At 40.6% G+C, this 25,984-nt stretch overlaps 1 protein-coding gene and 1 long non-coding RNA gene across 32 annotated transcripts in view; one reads left to right on the forward strand and one right to left on the reverse strand.

Moving 5' to 3' along the window:
- Agtpbp1 (ATP/GTP binding carboxypeptidase 1) overlaps positions 1-25,984 on the reverse strand; it is a 150,106-nt gene that overhangs the window by 108,361 nt on the left and 15,761 nt on the right. For 27 of the 28 annotated variants that reach the window (XR_001578707.3, XR_013051680.1, XR_013051685.1 and 24 more), the window contains 6 exons: positions 16,524-16,648; positions 12,078-12,145; positions 11,254-11,317; positions 10,366-10,512; positions 7,729-7,860; positions 4,805-4,898 (listed from right to left, as the gene is read on the reverse strand). Coding sequence is in view for 15 of the 28 variants with exons in the window: in XM_042278581.2 (XP_042134515.1) it covers positions 4,805-4,898; positions 7,729-7,860; positions 10,366-10,512; positions 11,254-11,317; positions 12,078-12,145; positions 16,524-16,648 (630 nt within the window). In the remaining 13 variants the exon portion in view is untranslated. Of the gene's footprint in view, positions 1-4,804; positions 4,899-7,728; positions 7,861-10,365; positions 10,513-11,253; positions 11,318-12,077; positions 12,146-16,523; positions 16,738-25,984 lie in introns of those variants that run through there. The other variant, XM_076573470.1, reaches the window with a different exon arrangement.
- The window catches only part of LOC143273506 (uncharacterized), a 44,008-nt gene that overhangs the window by 14,354 nt on the left and 3,670 nt on the right, over positions 1-25,984 (forward strand). For 2 of the 4 annotated variants that reach the window (XR_013051691.1, XR_013051692.1), the window contains exons 4-5: positions 14,283-14,348; positions 24,515-24,722. This is a non-coding gene — a long non-coding RNA (uncharacterized LOC143273506). Of the gene's footprint in view, positions 1-14,282; positions 14,349-15,359; positions 15,640-24,514; positions 24,723-25,984 lie in introns of those variants that run through there. The other 2 variants (XR_013051689.1, XR_013051694.1) reach the window with 2 other exon arrangements.

A 25,984-nucleotide genomic window follows, 5' to 3' on the forward strand; every position in this document is an offset into this window, starting at 1 on the left:
AGTATGTAAAATAAAAAAAAAAAAGCAGAGGCACAGCCCATAGCCCACGATGATAAGCCCAGTTACCTGAGTTAAAATTCCAGAACCCACACTGTGGAAACAGAGGCCTATTCCTGTAAGTTGTTCACTAACCACACACACACACACACACAAATAAAAAGTGGAAAAAATTTAAAGAAAATAAAAAGGCAAGCAGAGGGCTAGGGAGAGGCCTCGGTACATCAAAGCACAGGCAGTATAAGCCTAACTCTCAAGCTTGACTCCTGGAACACACACAAAAACTCTACCGGTGGTGTGCACCGTAACCTCAGCTCTCCTACAGCACAAAGGGAGGTGAAGACTGGAGAACTGGCCAGAGGCTTGCTGGCAAGCTAGCCAAAAGGACAGTGCAGCAGCAAGATCAACAAGAAAGGCCATGCCTCAACAAGGCGGGAGGCAAGGACCAGCTCCCCAGAGTTGTCTTCTGAACACCACAGCATGCCATGGCAGCAACACATGTATACACAGATACACAGACACACACACACAGACACATACACGTACACACTAATTTAAATAACACAGGGAAAAAGGAATAACAGGATAATTTAGATAACTACATTCCTTTCTCAGAAGTTTTAGGGCTATTGTTCTACAATGAAAACATCTGGAAATATTCCATGTGTTCCACTGTAACAACACTTTTCATTGGTTGACTTGTGTGCTGTACTCTGAACCCAGGACTGGCTGGGCAGTCCCTCTAGCACCACTGGCCTACACATCAACTCAAATATAATTTTGAAGTGTTCTATTTCTCCTATGAACATTTTATATTAAATGGGGTAACATGGACACAACAGAAACATGTAGCTATTACATAGGAAGGTCATAGTCCTTACACTGAAGTATACCAAAGATAAATGATGAACTTCACATATTAAAGGGGAAATGACATATAAATTAAAAACAGGTCTTGGAATACAGCTCACAAGTACAACACTTGCCTAGTATATACAAAGTCATGGGTTCAATCCCCAGAACCATTAAAAAAAGAGTGCTGTGTGTATACATCATACACTTTAGTATCATCTAGAACTCATCCACACCCAGGTTCCCACATTGCTAAACTAAACAAAATATTATATTCATAGACACATTTGTGCTCCTAGGACTCATCTCATTAAATCTTTGTAATTTATAATGAAGATACCAATACTAACTATCTCTATACCCAGAAAAGACAAGAATGGCAGGTGAAGTAACTAACTCTAGACTGTGGAGCCAGTGAATGGGTGGGCAAAACTCCCCTCCAGGTCATCTGCCCCCGCAGCCCACTGCACTACACTTACTATGTTAAGTGGGTTTCCCCAGTTGTGATACATTTTGTTTTGTTACATTTTACCAGTTATGTTAGGACTGTACATGATGTTTACATAATGCAGGGCCACCCTACCAAATACTAAAACTAACAATTATACATACAAGTAATCTCCCCAAATATTTTGGCTTGCTTATTTATTTATTTATTTATTTATTTATTTATTTATTTATTTATTTATTTATTTATTTATTTCCTTAGAGAGAGGCTCTCCCAATGTCCCAGGCTAGCCTCCACCTAGCAATCTTCCTGTCATGAGTCTCCCACATGCTAGAACAGGTGCCCACCACCACTTTCCGTTATTTTGACCTTTATTAAGAAAACAACAAAAAGAAAAGGTCCAAATACTCTGGACCCTCTTTGTTAAAAAATAGAATCTGAAGGTTGGAGAGATGGATCAACAGTTAAAGAGTAGATACTGGTATTAGAGAGGACCAGAGTTTGGTTTCCAGCAACCATATCAGGTGACTTACAACTACCTGTAACTCCAGCTCCATGTGGATTGCCTCTGGCCTCCAACAGTACCTGCATGCATGCATATATATATGCATAATTAAAAATAATATAATAAAATATTAGAAGAATAAATTTCAAATACTTCATGTTGATATGTTCATCTTTATAAACTTTTTGTAGCTAAAACTTTAAGAAGACGTGTTCTTAAATATTTCTTTTTATTATTTTTAATTATGTGCATAGAGTAGTATGGGCAGTTTAATACAGTGCCTATAGAGGCTAAAAGATGGCGTTGGAGTCTCTGGAGCTAGAGTTACAGAAGGTGCTGAGCTGGCCAACATGGGTGCTGGGAACCAATCTCAGGACCTCTTCAGGAGAAAGTCACATGGGCTGGAGAGATGGCTCAGTGGTTAAGAGCACTGACTGCTCTTCCAGAGGTCCTGAGTTCATTCCCAGCAACCAAGTGGTGGCTCTCAACCATCTGTAATGAGATCTGGTGCCTTCTTCATGCATGCAAACAGAACACTGTATACATAAAAAATAAATAAATAAATCTTAAAAAAAAAAAAAAAAGGAGCAAGCCACACTCTTTTTTTTTTTTTTTTTTTTTTTTGGTTTTTTGAGACAGGGTTTCTCTGTGTAGCTTTGCGCCTTTCCTGGGACTCACTTGGTAGTCCAGGCTGGCCTCGAACTCACAGAGATCCGCCTGGCTCTGCCTCCCGAGTGCTGGGATTAAAGGCGTGCGCCACCACCGCCTGGTGCAAGCCACACTCTTAACCTCAAGCTGAGCTACCTCTCCAACCCCAATGGTCACTAAATTTTAATTGTTTTATATATAAGTATGCGTATCTATGTGACTATATACTATATGTGTGCAGTGCAGATACACACAGCAGCCAGAAGAGGGGTCAGAGTCTCTGAAGATGGCATTATAAGTGGTTGTGAACCACCTGACATGGGTGCTGGGAACCAACTCAAGTCTTCTGGAAGAACAAGAAGCAGTGAGCTCTCACTTGCACTAGCAGTTCTTACTTTACAATCCCTAATCAAATAATAGATCCAGGCAGTGGGAAGAATGAATACTGCATCATGAAACAGCAATGGAAGGAATATTCTGATGAACAGATACTTCAGCACAGTGACCATAAATGATGCACAAGTACCCACCGCCACCATCACCTCTTAAACGTTTAATCTTAAAAAATAAATGTAGGGCTGGAGATATGGCTCAGAGGTTAAGAGCATCGACTGCTCCTCCAGAGGTCCTGAGTTCAATTCCCAGCACCCACATGGTGGCTCACAACCATCTGTAATGAGATCTGGCACCCTCTTCTGTATGCATAATAAATAAATCTTAAAAAATATTAAAAAATAAAAAAATAAATGTAGGCAAGCTGTAAGTAGCTGTAAGTACACATAAAAGACATACCTGTATGCCAAGATCTATACATACAGTCACCTAATCCAGAATGTGACATATTTTAAACATCACACAGACCCTTCAATAAACACAACAGAAAAATGGGCTGTTTGTTGTTTTTAAAGAATTATGAGGGCCAGGCGGTGGTGGCACATGCCTTTAATACAAGTACTTAGGAGGCAGACATAGGAGGATCTCTGTATTCACGGCCAGCATGGTCAACCAAGTGACTTCCAGGACAGCTAGGACTACAAAGAGAAACCCTGTCTTGAAAAAACAAACAAACAACAAAAAAATATTAATAATACCTATTATTATGAGATACAACCAATAAATAAAATTTATTTGAATGGTGATACTAATAAGTCAAGTATTAAGAAGGTATTTTTTCAGCAGTCAGAAAACAAGAAATGAAATTAAGAACCACTATTAATATTGCTGGGCACAAAAATGAAACTGTGGCAACATAAGAAGTTTATACCTGATAGTAATCAAACTAAAGAATCTATAGACAAAATGCAATGGCAGATATAATATATGGACAGTGAGAAGGATGAAATAACAATGGCATAATGCTGGCTACTGCTGAGCTTGGGAGTTCATGGAACTACTACTCTACTTCTCTGGGAAGTTGCAAACTCCCATAAGATTCTGGGAAACAATGTGCGTAACTTGCTTATTTCTCATCTAAACAAATCCATGTAAAACTGTGACTCTACAACAACCCAACAACACGGAGATTATTTTCTAGCAGGGCATTATCCTGTTGATACCTCTGTAGCAATAACACTATTTTCCCACCCTTATTTAACAGAGGTATATGCTGAAATAGTCTATTCATTTACTTAGAGAAATAATCATACCATAGGGAATCCCTATGACTTACTCAACAGTCTCCATTAGAACATGCAAACAGCACTGTGGCAGTATCGTAAATAACAGGACAATGATGACACATGGGAACTCATGAGGTGGGACACAGTATGAGCCTTGCTGTGTGAATTTTAAAAACCCCTCAATACGACTACACTAAGCATAACCCCTAACACAGAGTGCTTCATTTCTGATGTTAGAGGACCTATAAATTAATGGAAACACATACACACAATAAAACATATACTCATACACCCATACATAACCCAAGAGGAGAAGATAAAAAGAATAACACAATTTGGGCAAAATAGAAATGTATAATTTAAGACATGTCAGGTAACCTTTTGAAGGAGGATAAACAGTCTTTAAAGGGTTAGCAAGTCAGATGAGGACTACAGTAGGCACTCAACAAAGGTCTCAGTGAATGATACTCTGTAAATGGCCTATTTCTTCTCACAGTATGTAGGAGCACATCAAAACTGACATGTCTAAAAAACGTATCCTTAGCAAATTGAAAGTTTCTAATTTAAAGATTAAGCCTTTAATTAAGAACATCTTCGCCATTATAAAAAAGAACAACTACTTAAGAACTAGAGATTCCAAATACAACTGCCTTCAACTGCTTATATATGTATCAAGGCAACAACACTCAGAATGATTAAGGACATACTTCTACTCACATCAAAACATTTACTCACTTCATAAGACTCGAATTCTTCTTACTGAATGGTCCAATGATTTTAAACATCAGCTCCACAACTCCATTTTTACCTAAAGATACTGAGTTCACAGCTGAGAAATAAGAAAAAGATACAAAGTGATTTGAGCCTTAGTGATAAATGCAAAAACATTCCTAAGTATTTAGTCAATATGAATGCAAGCTGTCCAGTACACTGTGAAGGTCTGCTGTAGGGTTTGAGGGGATTGGTTGGTATTTTGCTTTATGTTTATGGGAAGCTGGAAGCAGCTAGCATTCTGAAAAGAGTCATCATGAGATGACACCAGGAAGTGAGTGTGGGGAATAAGAGACAAGCATTGGCTCTGCTCTAAGAAAACTGAGCATAGCAGGAATGGCAGAGACTATAAATCATGATGACATCATTGTCCAGATGCAGGAAGAGTTGTAGGCTGTTTATTCCACTGGGAATGCCCACTTCAGAGTGAGACAGAGAGGGACTTCTGGGGAAAATGATGCCTGATCCCACTCAATGTGAACAGGAGTTAGCGCTAAAAGGAGCGAGGTGGTGTTAAGAAGGTGGACATTTCTGTAATGGCTCAGCAGATAGGTACAGCATGGACAACGTCAGAACGACAATCACAGGTGTGAACAGTTACATGTGACACAGGGCCTGCAAATGGGAAGGGGAGAAAAGACACACAAGGGCCTTCTTGTTGAGACCTCAGCTTCAGGAACTGCCCAAGCAGAAACAAGTCAGATGTGCATTTCAAACAGCCAGGGCAGCGCTCAGAGCACTCTGCAGAGTCCCACCTAGTGAGATAGACCCAGGGTCTTTACTAAAGCAGCTTCTGAGTATACAATGACAGTTTTGTTATGCTACAGAGAATGGGCAGTGAGAAAACTGTGCCAGTATTTTAAATTCTGAACAAATGTTACTTTAAAGAAATGACACATTAATTAGGTGTGGTAGTTGGCTGCCTTTAATCCCAGCACTCAGGAAACAGAGGCAGGTGGACCTCTCTAAGTTTGAAGTCAGACTGGTCTACACAGTGAGTTCTAGGATAGTCAGGACTACATAGGGAGACCCTGTCTCAAAAACAAACACACACACATACAAAGTTACACATAAGCCATTTGTCAGCCTCCTAGTGGACTGACTAAACCGCAGTTCCTCTGTCCCATGGGAACTCCAGTCTCCGCTTTACACCTGGGTCAGCTTCCTGTCTTATTTTTACCATCTTCTTCTCTTGGTTGGCTGCTGTATTTAAAATTATTTCATTTTTAATTCAGATCAGGTTTTAATTTTTCAATCAATTCTCCTCTTTCCTAGTTAATGTGTTTTTTGCTTTTTGTTTGTTTTTGGCTTTTCAACACAGGGTTTGGTTTCTCTGTGTAGCCCTGGCTGTCCTGGAACTCGCTCTATAGACTAAGATGGCCTTGAACTCAAGAGATTCACCTGCCTCTGCCTCCAAACTGCTGGGATCTAAATCAAGTTTTCCTCTTGACCCTTTCCAAACTCATCCCTCAATTTTACTATTGATGTCTATCCTTAACTTTGTTGATTAACTATCAAATTCTTTGTTTATGTTCTTCTTAGTCATATAAGTGTTCATTTGTTTCTGAGCATACCCTCAATTGTCAGCATGCACAATGTGTGCACACACATACTTTGTGCTGCACCAATATTTTTTCATATACAAATGGTGTATAATTCATTTCTAATTTGTGTGTGTATGTGTAGACATGAGTATGCATATGGAGGCCAGAAGTCTATGTCAAGTCTTTTTCTATTGTTCTACATTTTTTAGATGGGTCTCTCACTGTGTCTAGAGTTCAGTGATTCATTCAAACAGGCTGGCAGCAAGCTCCAGAGAGCCCCCTCTCACCTCCTCCCCTATGCTAGTGTTACAGGCGAAGGACACTGGGGTCAGAGCTCCGGTCCTTATGCCTGTACAACAAGCCTGTTACTAACTGAGCCATATTCCTATGGTTCATGCTCAACTGAGATTTCACAGTCAGAAAATACAGGAAATGTTTACCTCGTAGGTTTGGAGACCTAATATAGCAAAGGGAGAGTATGTGGGGGAGGTGATTGGAAGTCATCTCTCTAACTTCCTCAGAGGCCCGGCACTGTTCTTTGTGTGCTCTGCTGCCTCACCATCGAGGAATAAGTCAATGCCGCTGGTAAGACTATGTGCCTTTCTTCTCCCTTTCGTCTGTGAACACCTCGAGTATCTTATGTCTGTTTTCTGTTGCTGTGGACAAAATACCCTGCCAAAAGCAACTTATGGGGAAAAGGTTTTATTTAAAACCATTTCAGCACAGGTTTATTTAAAACCTGTCCATCACAGCGGGGAGTCAAGGCAGCAAAAGCCTGCAGTAACTGGTCATATAAACCATAATCAGGAACAGAGAGCAATGGACACACGCATGCATGCTTACTCTCATCTCCCTTTCTCCACTCTCACACAGTCTAGAATCCTCTGCCTAGAGAACAGACCCACTCACAAGGGGAGGGTCTTCCCACCTTAATGAACTCAACCAGGGTAGTCACCCATAGAAATGCCCATAGGCAAGCTGATCTAGACTATCCCTTATTGAGACCCTCTTTCCCAGGATAGTCTCCATTTCTCAAGTTGACAGTTACAGCTATGGCCAGACAGAAGCATTTCCCAGCTGCCAATATCCCATACTCTTCGACTGCAGCCTTTCCCACAGGCTCTCCTCTCACCCCAGTCCTTTTCAAATGAAAGGAACTGGTGACAATTCTCAAGATTTTGTCACCTTCCCTTCTTACTGCAAACCGCTTTTGTTGACTTATGAGTCATATTAAAGCTTATTTTCCACAAATTTTAGAGATTTATTGGCTTTAGATGGTTTTTGAACTTCATTTTGTGTAATTTCACAACCCTGAGTAAATCACAGCCACCCTTAAGTACTCACAGTTGGTAGAATACACTCGCAAGAGCTGAAGACAAGGTAGAACCAGGCGATAGTTCTGAAAGTGCTGCTTGACCAAATTTAGAGTTACATTCAGTGCCCCATTAACTCTAGCTTTCACTCCAAATTTTTTATCTGTTTAAAAAAAATTTATTCACATAAAACTTTTGAACAAAAATAAGTTGAAAAGCAATGAAGATAAAGAATATAACTCAATGGTAGAGGGCTTGCCTAGAATTGCCAGGCAAAACAGCAGTGACATATTAAATCTGTACTATACATTCATATCAGAAGCAAAGTTGGCATGAAATAATCAAAGTGATAATCACTTATGTATAATTTCTAATACCCTTTGCCTTCTGAAACACATCCCACAACAACAAGGCAGGAGAACAGGACAGGGGAGGGCTGGAGCAGCCCAGCATATATGGTCCCATGCGAGGAGAAGGTAACTGATGGACTCCAGTGAGTCCAACTCCACACACCTCCCACAAATACAGGTAGGAAGAGGAGTAAATAATCTAAATATCCAGTACCAGTATTATTTAATGTGAACATATTATTTTCATACCTATAAAATAATATACAAATTAATAAAAAAGTAATGTCTTAAAATAGAAAATAATGCGGCAAATATATCAAACAGATTTCTAAGAGGGGAGTTAGAATGGTTTAACAGTTAGAAGTGCTTACTACTCTTCCAGGGGACCCAAGTTCAGCTCCCAGGACCCACAGCAAGCACCTTACAACTACATGTCAGTCCAGTTCCTGGGAGAGCTGAAAACTCTGGCCTCCGCAGGCATCTGCATTCATGTACACACACACACACACACACACACACACACACACACGCACACACGCACGCACGCACGCACACACGCACGCACGCACGCACGCACGCACGCGCACACGCACACATGCACACGTGCACATGCACATGCACGCTACAATGATAAACTAAATCTTTTAAGAATTTATGAGGAAACAGAAGAGCTCTTGTGATAACTCAGTACATGATATGGCACATGACAACCAAGTCAAGGCAGTTCACATTTCCATCTCCTTAAATACTTTATTTTTAATTTCTGAGTAAAATAATATTTATATATATTTATAGAATACAGGGTGATATCTTAGTACACATATATTTAATATGTGTAATTCAGGGTAATGGACATTTCTACCTATTAGCATTACTTTGTCTACAGAGAATAGAAGTTCTGGATTTTTATTCTCACAAAGAGATTACAACAATAAAAAAAAATATTAAGTAACAAGATCTGAAGAATATTAAGAAACAGGACCAGCAGAAGTAAGCCATTAACAACACAAATTTTCATGCAGAAAGAGATATTCCTAAGGGAAAGTAACTTTTATTTCATAAGAAAAAAAACACAACAGAAAATCACTCAAGAAATTACTGTACAACCTGAATGAATGACATAAGAACAGAAAAGTTGTACAAATACTAATGGGAAAAGCCCAATTTAAGATGCAGAATAAAAAGATGACCTAGAACTAAAGTGGAAGAAACAGATACATCGACATCTTAATTTCATGAAAAGTAAAGATAACTTGGTTGTAATTAGAGAGGAAGAATATACTATCACATTTACCAATAAATAAAACTTTGCTTCTCATTTTCTACAAAAATATCAGAAAAGGAATTCATGGATCTCAAATACGGAAGTTAGAGAATAAGATAGATATGTTTAGTCTCAGGGTCACCACACAGCTGCATTCTTATAAACACGATCTGTTAAAAGTACGAGCTAAACACCTGCTACATGAAGACATACATGCCTACATGTATGCATTGCATGTTCACATCAAGACTCCTCAAAGTGAAGACAATGTATAGACAGCTCTACACTCAAGGAGTTTTCTGTTCCCCTAAGTAAGCAGCGTCTCCTGGTCCTGGGCCTGCCCTCTCCTTATTCACTGTGCTTTTCGCATTTCACATGTCTCTCTGCAGCCTGGACCCTCACAGCTTTTCACATCTGCTTTGGTCTTTGTAAATAGGAAGTTTCCAGAGCACTTAACTGCACACAGTACAAATGTGACTATCAGTGAAAATGCTGTCACAGCAACACGCTCACTTACCAACACTTCCATACACTGCACCCACAACCCTCCTTCTAACTTCACCAGAACACACATCATGTTCACTTTCTACGTGTGTATGTATGTACACATATACACATATGCAGATATGCACACACATATATATGCATATGGGTACACACAAGCACTAAGACACTGTGATAATGGCATTCTTCCCCTTCTATACCACATTCAAAACAACTCTTTATGAATCTTGGATCCCCAGTTCTTGCTGGTTAACTGTAAAAATATTCCACTGTGAAACCCAAGAAAAGTAGTGCTTTGCATTTCAAAATTTAAGCAGTTTAAGACAAAGAATCCCTGGGCAGTGGTTGCATATTCCTTTAATCCCAGCACTTGGGAGGCAGAGGCAGGTGGATCTCTGTGAGTTCGAGGACAGCCTGGTCCACAGAGTGGGTTCCAGGACAGCCAAAGCTACACAGAGAAACTCTGTCTCAAAAAAACAAGACAAAATTAAAAGTTACAAAGATAGTTAGATGGTTCTATATTCAATAATCATAAAAATGGAACTCTTACCTTTTGGTCCAATCTTTGCAAGAATGGAATGAGTCTGCACCATTAGTTCCTCATGTGGGGGAGATTCTTTGCTAGCATTCATAAGCAGTTGTAACAATATTTGTGATCCACCCTTAGCAACTAAGAAACTTGCTCTTCGACCTCCACCTAAAATTTTTAAAAAATATTGCAAACAGCATATCTTCCCACAGTGGACATCATGATTAGTTAGCCCTCAAGAAATGTTCAATCCAGTCATTCACTTCTGAAACTAAATGCTATCAAAGTCATATTTTTGTTTGGTTACAGGGTCTCCTTATACAGCCCAAACCAGCCTTAAAATGTGTGGTCCAGATTCTGCACCAGTCTTACAGACACAGCCACCATATTCAGCTCCCACTTTGTTTCACTTATGTATCTAAAATGCAGCATACAAAAAATAAACACAATGATATCAAAGTTCTAGGGTCAAGGTGCTGTATAAATAGGCAAGGAGGATTTGAGCAGTATCTGAAGGTGTCAAAAATAATGCATTGCAGTGGAGGGATGGCTTCCTGTGCAATCCTAAGGCAATCTCAGCCGCCCAATGTAATAAGCACAGTCTCATAGCACTGTGGACAAAGACAGGATGATCAATGGGACTTGCCACCTAACAGCCTAGCTGAAAACCTTAAGCTCCGGGTTCAGACTCTGCTCAAAGAAATAAGGCAGAGAGTAAGAAAGTTCAACACTCAGTGCCTTCTTCTAGCATACACATATTCCCCACTCCCTCAGACAGGAAGTAACAACAAGAACATAACATTTCATTTCCAAAATTTTAATATCAAGAAACTTTAAATGAAGTTCACAGGACACAAAGCTGGTCACTATTTATAAACACAAATCAAATCAAAGTAAATCAAAACTCACCAGAAGATACCAGCTCGACAAGAATGCTTAAGATATTAAGTATAGTTTGAAGATCTTTCGTATTCTGAAACAAATAGTTGATTTGCAGTTGATTTGTTTTATTAAAACACTCATTTTTTTTTTATTTCAAATGTTTTAACCTGCTGGTAACTACCTATGTCTAACAAATGACCTTTCTAATTTCTCTAGGCACAACTGTAAAGACTTCTACTATACTCTTATTCTCTCCTTCTACCATGTGGGTCCTTGGAATTGAACTGAGGTCATCAGACTTGGCCATAAGTGCTTTAACATGCTCGGCACCCACGTTAAGCAGCTCACAGGCACCTTGAACTCTAGCTGCAGGGGAATCTAACACCTCTAGCCTCCATGGGCACTTGCACTTATTATACACATACGCACAGACACATACATATAATTAAAATAATAAAAATAAGCTCTTTGTTAATAAAAAAAAAAAACCTAAAGTTTATGGCCAGCCAGATGGCTCTACAGGTAAAGGTACTTGCTGCACAGCCTGAAGACCTGACTCTGATCCTCAGAACCCACATAAAGGTGGGAGGAGAGAACCGACTCCACGAAATTGTCCTTTGGCGTCCACATGTGCCATGGCAGGTATGCCCTCCTACACATACAGAATAAATGTTTAAAAACATCTGAGATTAAATTTTAGGTATTATAATCATTGGAAAATATATGCTTACATAATACATAGTAGTGCATTCACACGTGTACGTTCCCTTCAGTACCCCTCCTGCTGTGTGTGTTAATAACTCCAACACCCCTGTGGCAGTTACATCACTAAGGCTGTAGTGGCGGCATACCTCCAATGTTGACAACAGAACTTCAATGCCAGTAGAACCCTTGGTTGTCATTTCCCTCCTTGTTTTTTCTGAAAGGTAAAAAAAAATTCTTTCAATGTAAACCAAAAAAAAAAAAAAACCATAACAATTTGTTACATATAGCTAACACCATAAACAATTTAAGCTGACTCTTGGATGTTCATCCTTTTAACACTATAATTCTATTCTGTGAATGGGATTTCCATTTCCAATTAACAAGATTTTCTCTTCTTAAATATAATGTACTATGATAAGTCCCTGTCAATCCTTCCAAAAAATCTTCAAATTAGAAATGGCATCGAGAAGTAATGGAGGTAGAAATTGCGAGGGAAGGCCTTTTTACATTATGAGCAAAACTGAAAAACAGCTCATCAAAATGAGCGACAGCAGACATCTCAGGCCATTTTCAAACACTTCTATTGTATTTAATGTAGATCAAAATTCTGAATCACATAAATGAACCACCCAAGGAAGGACTGTCCTGTGAGAAGCTGAAGACGCCAACATTCAAATGACTGTCTTTACCACTGGATGGGAACTGGGCAAACACTTTGTTTTACTCAGGGGCCCCTGCATCTTCGTCACAGTTCAATTCAGAGAGAGATAATTAAATAACAAATAAAGAACCAACCATTCCTAGTCCGTGTATTTCACCCACATTATCTCTGCTCGTGGTCTGAATCAAGTCATTCAGTGAATGAGTGAGGCAGACAAGGTGACCCTGCCGCTGCAGAGCCAGAGCTTATGGCCTCTACTGACTCTGCAGACCTCTCAGAGCAACACATCATTGCTTTCAGAGGTTTGAAGCCCTTGTACTTTTTCAGACTCGGATATTAATGTCATAACTCTGTTAATTCAGGGGACCAGGATATTAATCTCAATATTTTGAGGTCTAAAAAATGAAAGACAAAGGATCCACTCTCAATGTTGTATAAATTCTACAATTAAGCTTCTAAGACAGGAAGGCTAAATTCCATGTTTCATATGGAGATAATCAAGGGAGTTTAGGAGCAGAGGGCTGCATGAGAGGAAAATATCCACTGGAGGGGTGGGAAAGACCGCTACACCTTTCCGTAAGGATTTCAAGTCTCTTACATTCATCTCTCCCTTTACTGCCTTCTTTGGTGGTGTTGTTTTTTTAATTTAATTACATTCTACTTAAACTGAATTTAAGTTCTGAGTGTCTTCTATTAGAATTAAGTTCCACTTCCTATTGTGGCCTATGTTTGCTCAGGGCAGATGATCTCACATAGGAATTATTAGAGGGACAAATATATGTAAGGGTTTCAGTTTAACACTGTTTGTGACAGTTACCATGCACGCTAAAAAAGGATACAGTTCAGTCCATGTGATGTCACAACTTAAAGGAACCGTGTGCCTTTCAAACCAGACATCTCCATAAATGGTATGAAGACATGAGACACCCCTCATGTCTGCTCACTGCTATATTTTGCTAATGCTCAACAGCATGGCAAACTCACCTACAGGCATATTGTGTTCATAAATTGAAATTCTTTTTTTTAAGTATATATTCCTTTGGCAATCTAAACTATCTTTTGTCTTTTACTCGGCCCAGCTGTCACCACCAAAAAATATTAGGTCTCATAAGAAAACAAAATATTGTTTGAAGGAGCCATCCTTGTTATAGAAAGCAAGGCTGGTGCCTCAGTACAGTCAAGTCACTTTTGATGCTAGTGTTACAGATATCCTCAGAAGACACAGAGCTCTGTATCACTAATGAGCCACATCCTGTCAGCATCAAACAGTGAAAATCTCTGTGCCTGTGAACACAGTCCAAGGCAGCCTCTATCTCCTCACCAACTTCTAACCATAATCTTGGGATTCTAGACACTAAATGAAAACAAAGTGTTAAACTAACAATTTTCCACTCTACTCCAGGTTTTCCCATGATCTTGACAGCCTTTGACATTCATATGGAAAATTCATTTAAATACCATAGTTTTGTGCTACAAGCCACAGGAATATGAAGTGGAAATTCAGCTGAATATAGTAAAGTTATACCTGGAAGAATCAAGGAATTCTTACAGAGTAACCCAAATCTCAAAGCGTATTTGGTATTATTTGGCTTTTAATATATCAGCTGTTTCCTGCTATGAATTTCTTGTGTGCTCTCATGCCTTCCCCAAGAACTTATAACAGTGTATTTTATCTGATATACTTCTCTAGCATCCAAAGCCAAACAGCAGACAGGACAAAGCATTTCAGACCAACCATTGAGTCTCCTGAATTAAGGTAAACACCTTTATGGAGATACTGTCTGTCTCCTAAGCCTAAGTACCTATGTACTTTGTTTCTTATGCAAATTAAGCTCAGACTCTCCTTTCTTATACAGCCTTAGTGGTATTTATACTAACATTATAGACTCCTAACATTTTACCTAACCACTCCTAGGAATATAGTTTGAGCACATAAATTCCCTTTTTCTGATATATTAACTGAGTTTAGCTTAGTTGACCTCCTCCCTTAACCACTCCCCTTTGGGGTTGTAAAAGAGAGCCTGATGGTCATTGCCTGAGGAAAACTCTTATCTGCCTTTATGACCCTGTAAGAATTTAAGCCTGGTGACCTTGCCTTAGCCAGAGCACTGCTACTACTTGGGTATATAACTGTAAACCTCAGACACTTGGGGAACTAGATTGGAGGACTGGATGGAGAACTAGAAGGACAAGATGATAGATGAGGAAGAGCCTGATGGGGAAGTACTAGGTGAGTAAGAATGAGATGAGAAAGACCAAGATGGGGCAGAACTAAGATGAAAGAAGTAAGATAGCATTTAGAGGGAACAGCAGAAAGAGGTAGAAAGAATCAGGCAAGAAAGGAGCTAAGTATGAGAGCAGAAAAGCTGTGTAGAGGGAGAACTGACTCAGAAGAATAAATTATGGACTGAAGAGATTCGTGTGCGTAGATTTATTAGTGAACCCCTCAGATTAACCCACCACCAGTAGCGTCTCTTCTGGAACTCTGGAAGGCTATCGAGGGGCTGGACCCCAATAGCTTTTGATAGTTTTGCCAGGCAGTAGTGGCACACTCCTTTAATCCCAGCATTTGGGAAGCAGAGGCAGGTGGATCTCTGTGAGGTCAAGGCCAGCCTGGTCTACAAAGTGAGTTCCAGGACAGCCAGAGTGGTAGCACATAGAAACAGTCTGTCTCAAAAAAAAAAAAAAAGACATGAAGATTAAAAAATAAACACCAGTTTCTTGGCCTCCTTATAACAAAATTCATCCCTGTGCTCCAATCTGTCAGCCTTCAATAAGTGTTTTCAGGATCGGGATGGTGTATGAAGATGGAGATCCAGAAACATGAACACCTGCTAAGGAAATTTGCAAGCAGAAAGCAGAGTCTCACAAGGAAGAAGTCAGATGGGCTACACAGCTGGGAACACTCAAGGGATACCCAGGATGATCCCAGCCCTCAAGAGCTCACATCACGCTAACACATGTCCCATATGTCAGGAACGGAGCAACAGAATTTAGTAGATTACCTGGATGGGAATAAACACTGTTCATCACTGTGTACTGGATGCAAGTGGGTTTCTGTGGGTCTTACTTACTGTGGCTCACAGCTAAGAGTCTGAGTCTCAGAAGAGCCTTCAGACTTAAACTTGTGAGCAATACTAGAACTGTTGAGACCTGGGGAAGAAACTATTATGGGTGTGGTTTTACAAGGGCTAGTGATGTTGTGTCAGATGGGATTGTAAAATTATGATCTTCTTTGGAAATTGGGTACAAAGTATGTCTCAGTGCTGAGTGATGACTATGCTGGACTGAGATGCCTGTGAGGCATTACTAAGTGGAGAGTGCAGGGGGACGCCCACGCATGCAGGCATTCTTGGCTTCCTGGCTGTTGTGAAGTGAGCAAACTGACTCCCCCACACTCATCCCACCATGGCATGTAGCCTCCTGAAGGGCTGGAGACAGCAGTGCCAGCTGACCACAAACGGTGGCCCCTGAAGCACAGCCAAAATACATATTTCCTCCATAATCTGTTTCTCAGGCATCTGATCAGGGATCAAATCTAAACAACTGCGTGGAAAATCAATTATCTCCAAAGTCATTCAGTTTCCTACTTCCATAAACCAATCTGAGAAAGGCCCATTTTTACAGAAAACCATTCAGTTATCAAAAATTGGAATATTCTTCATATCAAAAATCAGAACATTCTTAGTATCTACTTTTTTCTAAAGATTTATTTATTACGTATACAATGTTCTGCCTGCCTGTATGCCTGCAGGCCAGAAGAGGGCACCAAATCTCATTATAGATGGTTGTGAGCCACCATGTGGTTGCTGGGAATTGAACTCAGGACCTCTGGAAGAACAGTCAGTGCTTTTAACCACTGAGCCCCCTTAGTATCTACTTTTAAAGAATTGAAAAAGTATTCCAAAAACAAGATGGAATCCCAGCTTACCTTGACTTTGAGCCAAATGAAGAATTTTGGATGTAACATATCTGACAGTATCTGACTCTGTGGAATCCGTATTGATCTTCTCCAGCTGGGCCAGGAGTCCCACAACCCGAGAACTATTGGCAAGGCTAAAAAGAACATTACTCTCCATTAGTGTGGATTCTGTGTCAACAGCAAAGAGAATGTTGCTCAGAGAAAGCATTATTTAAGCATTAACCACGTCATATCACAGCCCTTCACTGTCTTTTATAACACTGTTAAATTCTGATTGGAAAATACACTCTATTTCAGAAAATCACAAACAACAAACAAACACATGCAAATACGCAACAAATATTCACCGATCTGGGAATCTTCTACTGCACCTGGAAAGTTTTCTACTTTCCAAGGCTTTGTACTTTCTCTGTTCTTCTCAAACCTGAAAATCCCTTTCTCCTGCCCCATTCCATTCTCATCCTTTTTACAGAACAGTTGTAAACAAATAAGAATACTCCACCAGCAGCTCCCTAAAGCTATCTGACACCCCCCCCCCCGTGCTCTCACTGATTATGCAAACATGTACACACTTGTCTCATCTGACCCTCTCGCTCGCTCGCTCGCTCTCGTTCCTCATTTGATTGTGTACACATCATCTGGTTCTACTCTTGCCAACAGACTGTAATCAACACCCCCAGGTGCAGTGGCATGTTCCTGTAAAGCCAGAACTTGGAAGGCTGAGGCAGAGGAGCTACTCCGGGTTCCAGGCCACACTGGGTACAGAGTAAGACGCCATCTCAGAAAAATAAAATAGAAAAATCTGCCTCTCACACACAAGTCAAACAAGTATTTACATGAATGACTCAGTTTTCAGGGAGTAGAAAGTGATCTGGGAGGAAGCAGGGCAGAGGAATCATCAGAGGAGGAGTGCAACTGCCAGCAGTCTCCATGAGCACCTCACTGAAAAAGTGCCACTGAAAGGCAACACACAGAAGTAAGGTAGTGAGCCCCAAAGACTGCAGCAGAAGGGAGTCACAACCACCAAAGCTCCAAGACAAGCACATGCCTGCTGGACTCAGAGATGGCAGTCGCTAGAATAGCTACAACAGCCTGCAAGGAGAAGAGCAGTCAGGGCCGAGCGTGGACACAGGAGCCAGCACAGGAAGACTCACCATTCAGAGTCAGGAAGTCACGGACAGAAGCGATACCTATGTCCTTCCATGTCCACTAGTTATAGAACTGAGAAAATGCTTAGGTAGGACAGAAGCGATACCTATGTCCTTCCATGTCCACTAGTTATATACTGAGAAATGCTTAGGTACGGACAGAAGCGACACACCAGGAAGAGCAGGGCCTCTCCACCACCCTTGAGCTGCCCACCCTTAAGCACAGCAGTAGCACATTTGAACCTGTGCTCCTACTGCATTCTGGGATTCTCCTCTGCCAGCTCGGCCTACACCTCACCTCACACAGTGCTTTCCCAGTGACACTGTACTCTTTCCATAAATTAAATATTTGTATGTTTATGTGTACCTTTTTACATTTATCGAGGAGAGTAAGTATGGAGGTCAGAGGACAACTTGAAGGAATCGGTTCTATCCTTTCACTATGTGGGTCCCCAGGCTCAAACTTAAGTTGTCAACCTTGGTGCCAACTGCCTTTACCTCCTGACCCAGCTCACCAGCCTAACACTTATATATAATTACATCAATTACCAGAGCAGTAAAATGGCACAAAATAATGTAAAAACTTTAACAGAACACAAAAACAGTCAGATTATAAACAAAGATAATCTCCTCTCCATTGTAATATTCTTAAACACATGTAAGCTTGGAAGAATGATCTACATGTTCCAAATGCTACCCTACCATTTATCTATAGGTTAACCAAGGTTAACAAAATTAACTCCTCTGGGAGAATTGCATCACCTATTTCCAAAGGCAGTGTCTAGTGCTTTCCTTTGCACACTCAAGATGTTCTGCAATTTCAATTTCCATTTCCTCCCCACACCACATACTCTACACCCCCCACCCCACCTTCTGTCAGCCCAGAGCCAGAAAGAGTCTGGAATATACAGGGATTGATGTAGTCGATCACAGTGCTTCCTGATCACCTGCAGCTGACAACTGTTCTCTGCAAACAAGATGACACCTTCTCATCTGCTTCTTGGTGTCCACTCAGCTCTCCGAAGTCTGCCGCCAGCAGGGAAAGTCAACAGCACTGGCACCCAGCAGCATCTCCTCAATCGCCTCACCCTAAGTGCCTGAGGCAGCATATCCCACCAACCACGACCAAGCAGCATGTCCTCGATGTCACACACAAGGCAAGCAAACGCCGACAACCAGATTCCTGGCAAGCTGTCCCCACCTGCCTTGCTGCTGTTCCCTGCTCTCAGCCCACTGCAGATGCTGTGGCGGCAATCCAGCCAATCTGCTGCCTCACAGCCTCTCAATGTTACCTGTGCTCCTCAAGAATAACCCCCACCAGACCCTGAAGGAGGACATTCAAAGCAGTACACAGGGGAGAAGGGGTTAGCTAAACGAAGATAACAACCACAAATGGATAGATGGGGTGCACATACTTCCACAGCTAAAACTGTCCTGAGCATTGTATTCTTTTCCCCATTTTTTATTCCTTCATAGTTTCATATATGCATATAATAAATTCCAGTCATTTTCACAACCCTCCCATTCCCCTCTCATCCCTTTCCTGCAAAACCCTTCTTCCTCTCAACAAGTCCACCCTCCTGCCTTCATGTCTCCTGTGTGTGGCCCACCAAGTTTAATCAGAATTGCCTGATTGCAAGAGCATGGGTGGGAGGCTATTTACTTGAGCATGGGCAACTTCTGAGTGGCTAAATCACTGAAGAAAACTATATCCTCCTTCAGCCACCATTAACTGCAATCGTTCCTCAGGAAGAGGTAGGGCCTGATGGTTCCTTCCCATCTGTGACAAAATGTTGAGAGCCCAATTCTATGCACATCTTGTGAAGATAACAACAGCTGTAGTGAGTTCATGAGTACAACAGCTATGTCATGTAAAAAGGTGCATCTCCCCATCCTCTGGTGCTTACATTCTTTGTGCCTCTTCTTTTATGATGTTCCTTGAGCCTTGGAGGTGATGCAGAGTCGCATTTGGAGCTGACTATGTCACCATCCCTTATTCTCTGTGGTCTGGCTAGCTTGGGGTTTCTGCAGCAGCTGCCACTCCTGGCAGTTAAGTAAGCTCTGATGAAGACTAAGTGTAGCACTAATCTCAAACGTGAATGCAGCCGGCAGCACTGTGTCTATTCTTATTTTACTTGGTTTACTGTGGCAAGAGTGCCTTACTGCTTGATGGCTGTCTTCCAAGCAAGAAGGTGGTCAGAAAGATGGTCAAAATGCAAAGACAAAAGCACCTACTGTGTGATGGGTATTTTAACCACAAATGAACTACTTAAGTTCGTGCTTTTTTTTTAATCATAATGGAACACAGCATGGTCTTCCAGGCTTTATTAATATTAATGGCATGTAGTATACCGAGACTGAACCATTCATGCCTTATTTCTTTAAAGAGCTACTTCATGGGCATGTGTCTCAGTTGATAGAGTGCTTGCCTAATGTGACCCTAGATTCAATATGCAGGTCCATAAAACCAGGTGTGATGGTGCACACCTGCAATCTCAGACTGCACCTGGGAAGTGGAAGCATGAGGGTCAGAGAAGTTCAAGGTCACCCTTGGCCACACAGTGAGTCTAATGAGGACTTTGACTATCTGAGTCTCTGTTTAAAAACAACAAATAAAAGCTATTTTGTCTATAAATGTCCATAATTAGTACCCCATCCCTCACTGTAAAATCTAGATAAATATATCCATTTTCTATTAAATATCCTCAAAGTTTTAAACAAACTCACAGTTTTTAATAAAGATTATTGCCTTGGAGCAACCACAGAAACACGAGAAGTATAAAGAGACCATCAGGGAGCCCTCAAAGGTGCAGGATATAAGTGACTTAAGAGAGAAATGGAAGGAAAAAGGGGAGGGCTTAAATTACAGAGGGGAAGGATGGTCAACCTAGAAAGAGAGAGGGCTGGATGAGGGGAAAATAACAATAATGATGGCTGTGGATATCTGTATAAATAAAATACTTATTGGCCAGTAGCCAGGCAGGAAGTATAGGCAGGACAAGCAGAGAAGAGAATTCTGGGAACAGGAAGGTTGAGTCAGGAGATGCTGCCAACTGCCAGCCACCGCCATGAGTACCAACATGTAAGACACTGGTAAGCCACGAGCCATGTGACAAGGTATAGATTTATAGAAATGGGTTAATTTAAGATGTAAGAACTAGATAGCTAGAAGCCTGAGCCACTAGGCCAAACAGTTTAAATAATATAAGAGTCTGTGTGTTTATTTTATAAGTGGGCTGTGGGACTGCCGGGGATTGGCAGGAGCTGGAGAGAAACTCTCCAGCTACAAATGATGTCTGAAAAAGCCATCATTGTATTATTATGTATTTATCTAAAATTACATATAAGTCTATGTTTGTACATAAACATCTAGTTTAAATACAATTTTCCCGCCTGGGCTGACAATACTCCTCCCCAACATAAACTAACAAAACTCCCCATACCAAGTACGAGAAGCCCCCTTTGGGCTGTTAGTCAAGGGAGCTCAAGAGACTCCCAAAACGTAACGTGCTATTGCTGTTGCCCTGGCTGTGTCCCAGAGGTGGAAGATGAATCCCCATTGTTGAAGACATACTGTACTTTAGACACAGGGCCCAGAGGATCTGAGCTAGAACTGAACTGAAAGCCCCTCCCTGAGGACCAGCTCTCATGGTACCAAGAAGGTGCCACACAAGCCTCCTAGGGAGGAAATCAACCAATAGTCCTATCCAGTTATGATGCCTACAAGTCACAACAGCAACCAGCATGGCACAATAACCCTGTGTGTGTGTGTGTGTGTGTGTGTGTGTGTGTGTGTGTGTGTGTGTGTGTGTGGTGAATCTTGGTGGTAACTACAGCTCTCTAATTGGACTTAAGGCACTTTCAACATAAGGTAAATCATGCCTAGTATTGGAAACCTGGCCAACACTCACGGCTAGTGAGGTCATGGATCTTGGAGGAGAACATACTACCCTCATTTTACTAAACCAATTTAATTTCTAACCATATTCTAAATATTCATCCTTTTACCCACAGATAAGTGTCACTCTCATGCCTCATCAAAAAAATTCACTTTGCAACAGATGGAGACCATTAAAGAAAGCCACATCTGATCAAAATGCAGAGAACAGGTGGCACCCACCCCAACTGATACATCTACAACACAACTCTGGTACCCAAGACTCAGGGAACACTGTGGAATAGGAGGTGGAAAGACTCCAGCAGAACAGGAAGTGTACTGTAAGGTTGTGTCTTCTATAAATGACAGAGAAGCTACCTAATATCCATGAAGGCTCATCAACATGGCTGCCTAAAGAAGACCTAAGCAAGACAATACCAACAGACATGCAACATGGCAGGGGAAATCTCACGGAGCTCCAACCCTAGACAAAGAACTCCAAAAGACATGATAACACGGAAAGGAGAACTCTCCTGGGGCCCCAACTGTAGACAAAGATCTATGGCAACTCAGGATGGCTGAGAGTGGGAGGGGCAAGCAGCCTTGTCCTGGAAGGACCCCTCAACTGGTTATCCGATCCCAAGCAGTCAACCCTGAAAACATGTGTGTGTGTGTGTGTGTGTGTGTGTGTGTGTGTGTGTGTGTGTGTGTGTAACATTATATGGACTAAACAGGCTATATTTACATATTTAGGAATATATGTCAACAATTTTTTAAAAAGAGGCTATGAATTTGACAGAGAACAAGGTGGGGCTACATGGAAGGGGTTGGAGGGATGAACGGAAAGAGGAAAATTATGTAATTGAACTATATTTTAATTTTAAAAATAAACTATATTTTAAAATAACAGAATAAAAAGACTATTTCCTTGAAGGAAAAGTAGACTAAAAGTAAGACAATGAGGGTCTAAGAGATTGCCCAGCCATTAGAGAATACTGGTTGCCTTTCCAGAGGACCTGGGATTGATTCCCAGAGTCCAAAGAACAGCTCACAACTGTCTTTAACTCCAGTTCAGAAAATTCAATGCCCTCTTCTCACCTTGGAGGACACCAGGCACTCACACAGTACAGAGACAGACACACAAACACTCATACATACACATAAAATAAAACTTTTTAAATAAAGATAATAAATATATGTTAATTCTAATTGTTTTTAAAAGCCAGAGTGGCTATGTTAACATCAGAAAAATAGACTTAAGAGAAAAACTACAACCAGGAGTAAAGGACATTTTGTAATGCTCAATCCTTGATACATCTTAAAAGACATAATACTTTCAAAATTTATGAAGCAAAATTTACAGAACATATGAAAAAGAAAATTTATGGAGATCCCAATATCAACAGACAGAAGCTGGAGAGCAATGAAGTATCTGAGTACAGCACACATCAATGTGACGGCTGCTCACAGGGTTCCAGCAGCAGGATATGCACTCAAGGGCAACACAGACCTCGTAAGCTCCACGGGAAAGCACAGCTAAACAATGTCAAAAGAATTCAATCAGACAGTGTGTCTTCTCATCCACAAATAAACTAAAATAACGTCAGCTAAAACCACTGAAAATTCCTCACATGCCTAGAAATTAACACTTTACAGCACAGAGCAAAGAAAAATTTTAAACAGAATTAAAAGTAATCTTGAGGAAGCTGGAGAAATGGCTCAGCAGTTAAGAGCACTGGCTGCTCTTCCGGAGGTCATGAGTTCAGTTACCAGCCAACAGGCAGCCCACAGTCATCTATAACTATAGTCCTATGGGATCAGATGGCCTCCTCTGGTGTGCAGACTACATGCAGACAAAACATCCATGTACATAAAATGTATACATGAAAAATGAATTTTTTTAAAGTAATCTTGAACTGAATAAAAACAAAACATCAGAATTAATCAGATACGCAATGCAGTGATTAAAGAGAAAATTAACAGCAACAAATGCCCAATCAGAACAGAAAATATTGTTAGACAGTGGTGGCTCACGCCTTTAATCCCTTCGGAGCAGCACTTCGGAGGCAGAGGCAGGAGGATCTCTGTGAGTTCAGAAGACAACCTGATCTACAGAAGGAATTCCAATACAGCCATAGCTACACAGAGAAACCCTGTCTCAAAAAACAAAACAAAACAAAAACAAAAAACCCAAACAAACAAAGCCAAAAATCACTAAAACCAGAAGGTTGGCTTTTTGAGAAACTCAAGAATAAACTTCCAGCCAAACTGTTCAAGAACAGAGAAAGAGGGAGAGAGAGAAAATGCACAAATTATCAGAAAAAAAACAGGAAACCTCCCTAGCTTTTCTAATATTAAAAGAGAATTACTTTAAACAATTTTATAGAAGAAATGAACCTGCCTCAAACAAGAAAGAAAGCACTAACACTAAAGTGTGTCCTCTAACCTGAGCACTATAGCACATGCATGCCTACACTCACCACACACAAACATGCTCACATAATATGTAGATGCACAGTCATGAGTGCTAAGTAGATTCACCTCATCATCATGAAATAAATTATAAAATAAGAGAAAAGCATCTACAAAGCCTCTGGAGATATGGAAAGTACAAAACACACTTCCTGTGGAAACTGATGTGGTTTTGATATAATTCAAAGAAGAAATAATTCAAAACCCCTGAGACTATTATTTCCCCCATTCAGACCTTTGGAGGGTACATTTTTTTTGAGTTCTCAATCTCATTATGCTGTATAGACATTCTAAGACTCCCTAGGACCTCACAGATACCCAAATCTGTGCACACTCAACTTCCTCATGTAAACTCACATACACTCCGTATCATCTCTAGATCACTTAAAAACCTAATATGGTATAAATCATGTGTGGATCTTTATTGCAATCTATAGTTAGGAAACAATGACAAGAAAAATGTCTGCACATGCTCAGTGCAGACACAAACAATGTATTTTCAGGTCTTCTGAATGCACAGTTCACTGAATCCACGAGTGCAGAGGCTGTTGCACTGAGCAGCAGCTGAAGGTCCTGAGCCTTTTCCATCTCAGCCCACCCTGCTGCACTCAGCTCTCACTCCCAGAGCAGTGTGCAAGTGCCGTGAGCGTGTGCCTTCAATGATGGTCTCCACTGTGGAAATGGGGGACAGGGACAGCTGGAAGTCACTGGGTAAGTTTCACAAGTGTACTGTCTAACCGCTTTACTCCTCGACTACGCGCTCCAACCACCATGATGGTCTACCCAAGTGCAAGGGAGACAGTGACATGAACTTGACGCTCTAAAACCATGAGCCAAAATAAGCACTTTCTCTTTGAGTTGTCTGTCAGGTGTTTTGACCATAGCGATGCAAGAACTAATGCAATAAGTATTAATAGAAATTATAAATTGCTTTAAAGCAGTAAAATTGTATAGTGGCTGACTAGCCTAAAACAACAATAAATATCTAAAACAATTTATTTCAGGAAGCAAAAACAAACTGACATGAGAAGCCTAGGGTTTACAGACTGTATGAGCAGTGTTCTAGAAATTAGACAATTAACTAATTAGTGGAAAACAGGCTAGTTATTTGACCTGTTCAGAAAAGAGCAGCTTGGGGCCAGATGGCTCAGCATGTAAAGGCACTTGTCACACAAGCCTAGTGACCTGAGTTCAGTCTCCAGATCCCACATAAAGGAAATGACTTACTCCCAAAAGTTGTCCTTAGATCTCCACATGCACAATATGGCATACATACCCCCCCCACACACACACACACATATCGGGCATATGCACATGAAGGAAGGAAAGAAAGAAGGAGAGAGGAAGGCAGGGAAGGAGGGAAGGAGCTTCTTTTTTAATATTAAAAAAATTATCCTAACCACCTTCCTGTAGAAACTATATAGTTAGTGAAATAATACAATTTATTGTGGTATAATTATGTTAAATAACTAGAAAACCTAACAATTTAATAAATATTATCTCATAAGTTGTACATTTTTCACTTCATAGCATACTATCTATAAGAGTAAAACTATATACATGAAAACAAACTACAATATTGCCTGCAAAGTAGAAGCCTTGATTATCATTACTGTTAGGAAGATGTCATTTACTTTCTCAGCAAGGTATTACTTAGCCATTGACACCATACAACATTAACATTAAGATAATTTTATAGAGGAGAAAATGGGCACAACAGAGTTAATCTGTTTCAAGGCTGTATAGCTAATCTAGAGTCAGTAAGGTCTGTCTGACTTTTAAGTAGAAGAAACAAAACCAACAAAAATGACAAAGTGCTTTCTAAAACTCAAGGATTTTTTTTTTTTTTTAAAGACAAGGTTTCTCTGTTTAACAGTCCTAGCTGTCCTGGAACTCACTTTGTGAACTAGGCTGGCCTTGAACTCACAGAGATCCGCCTGCCTGTGCCTCCCAAGTATTAGGATTAAAGGTAT

The sequence above is a fragment of the Peromyscus maniculatus genome, chromosome 5, assembly GCF_049852395.1.
Source record: "Peromyscus maniculatus bairdii isolate BWxNUB_F1_BW_parent chromosome 5, HU_Pman_BW_mat_3.1, whole genome shotgun sequence".
Taxonomy (NCBI): domain Eukaryota; kingdom Metazoa; phylum Chordata; class Mammalia; order Rodentia; family Cricetidae; genus Peromyscus; species Peromyscus maniculatus.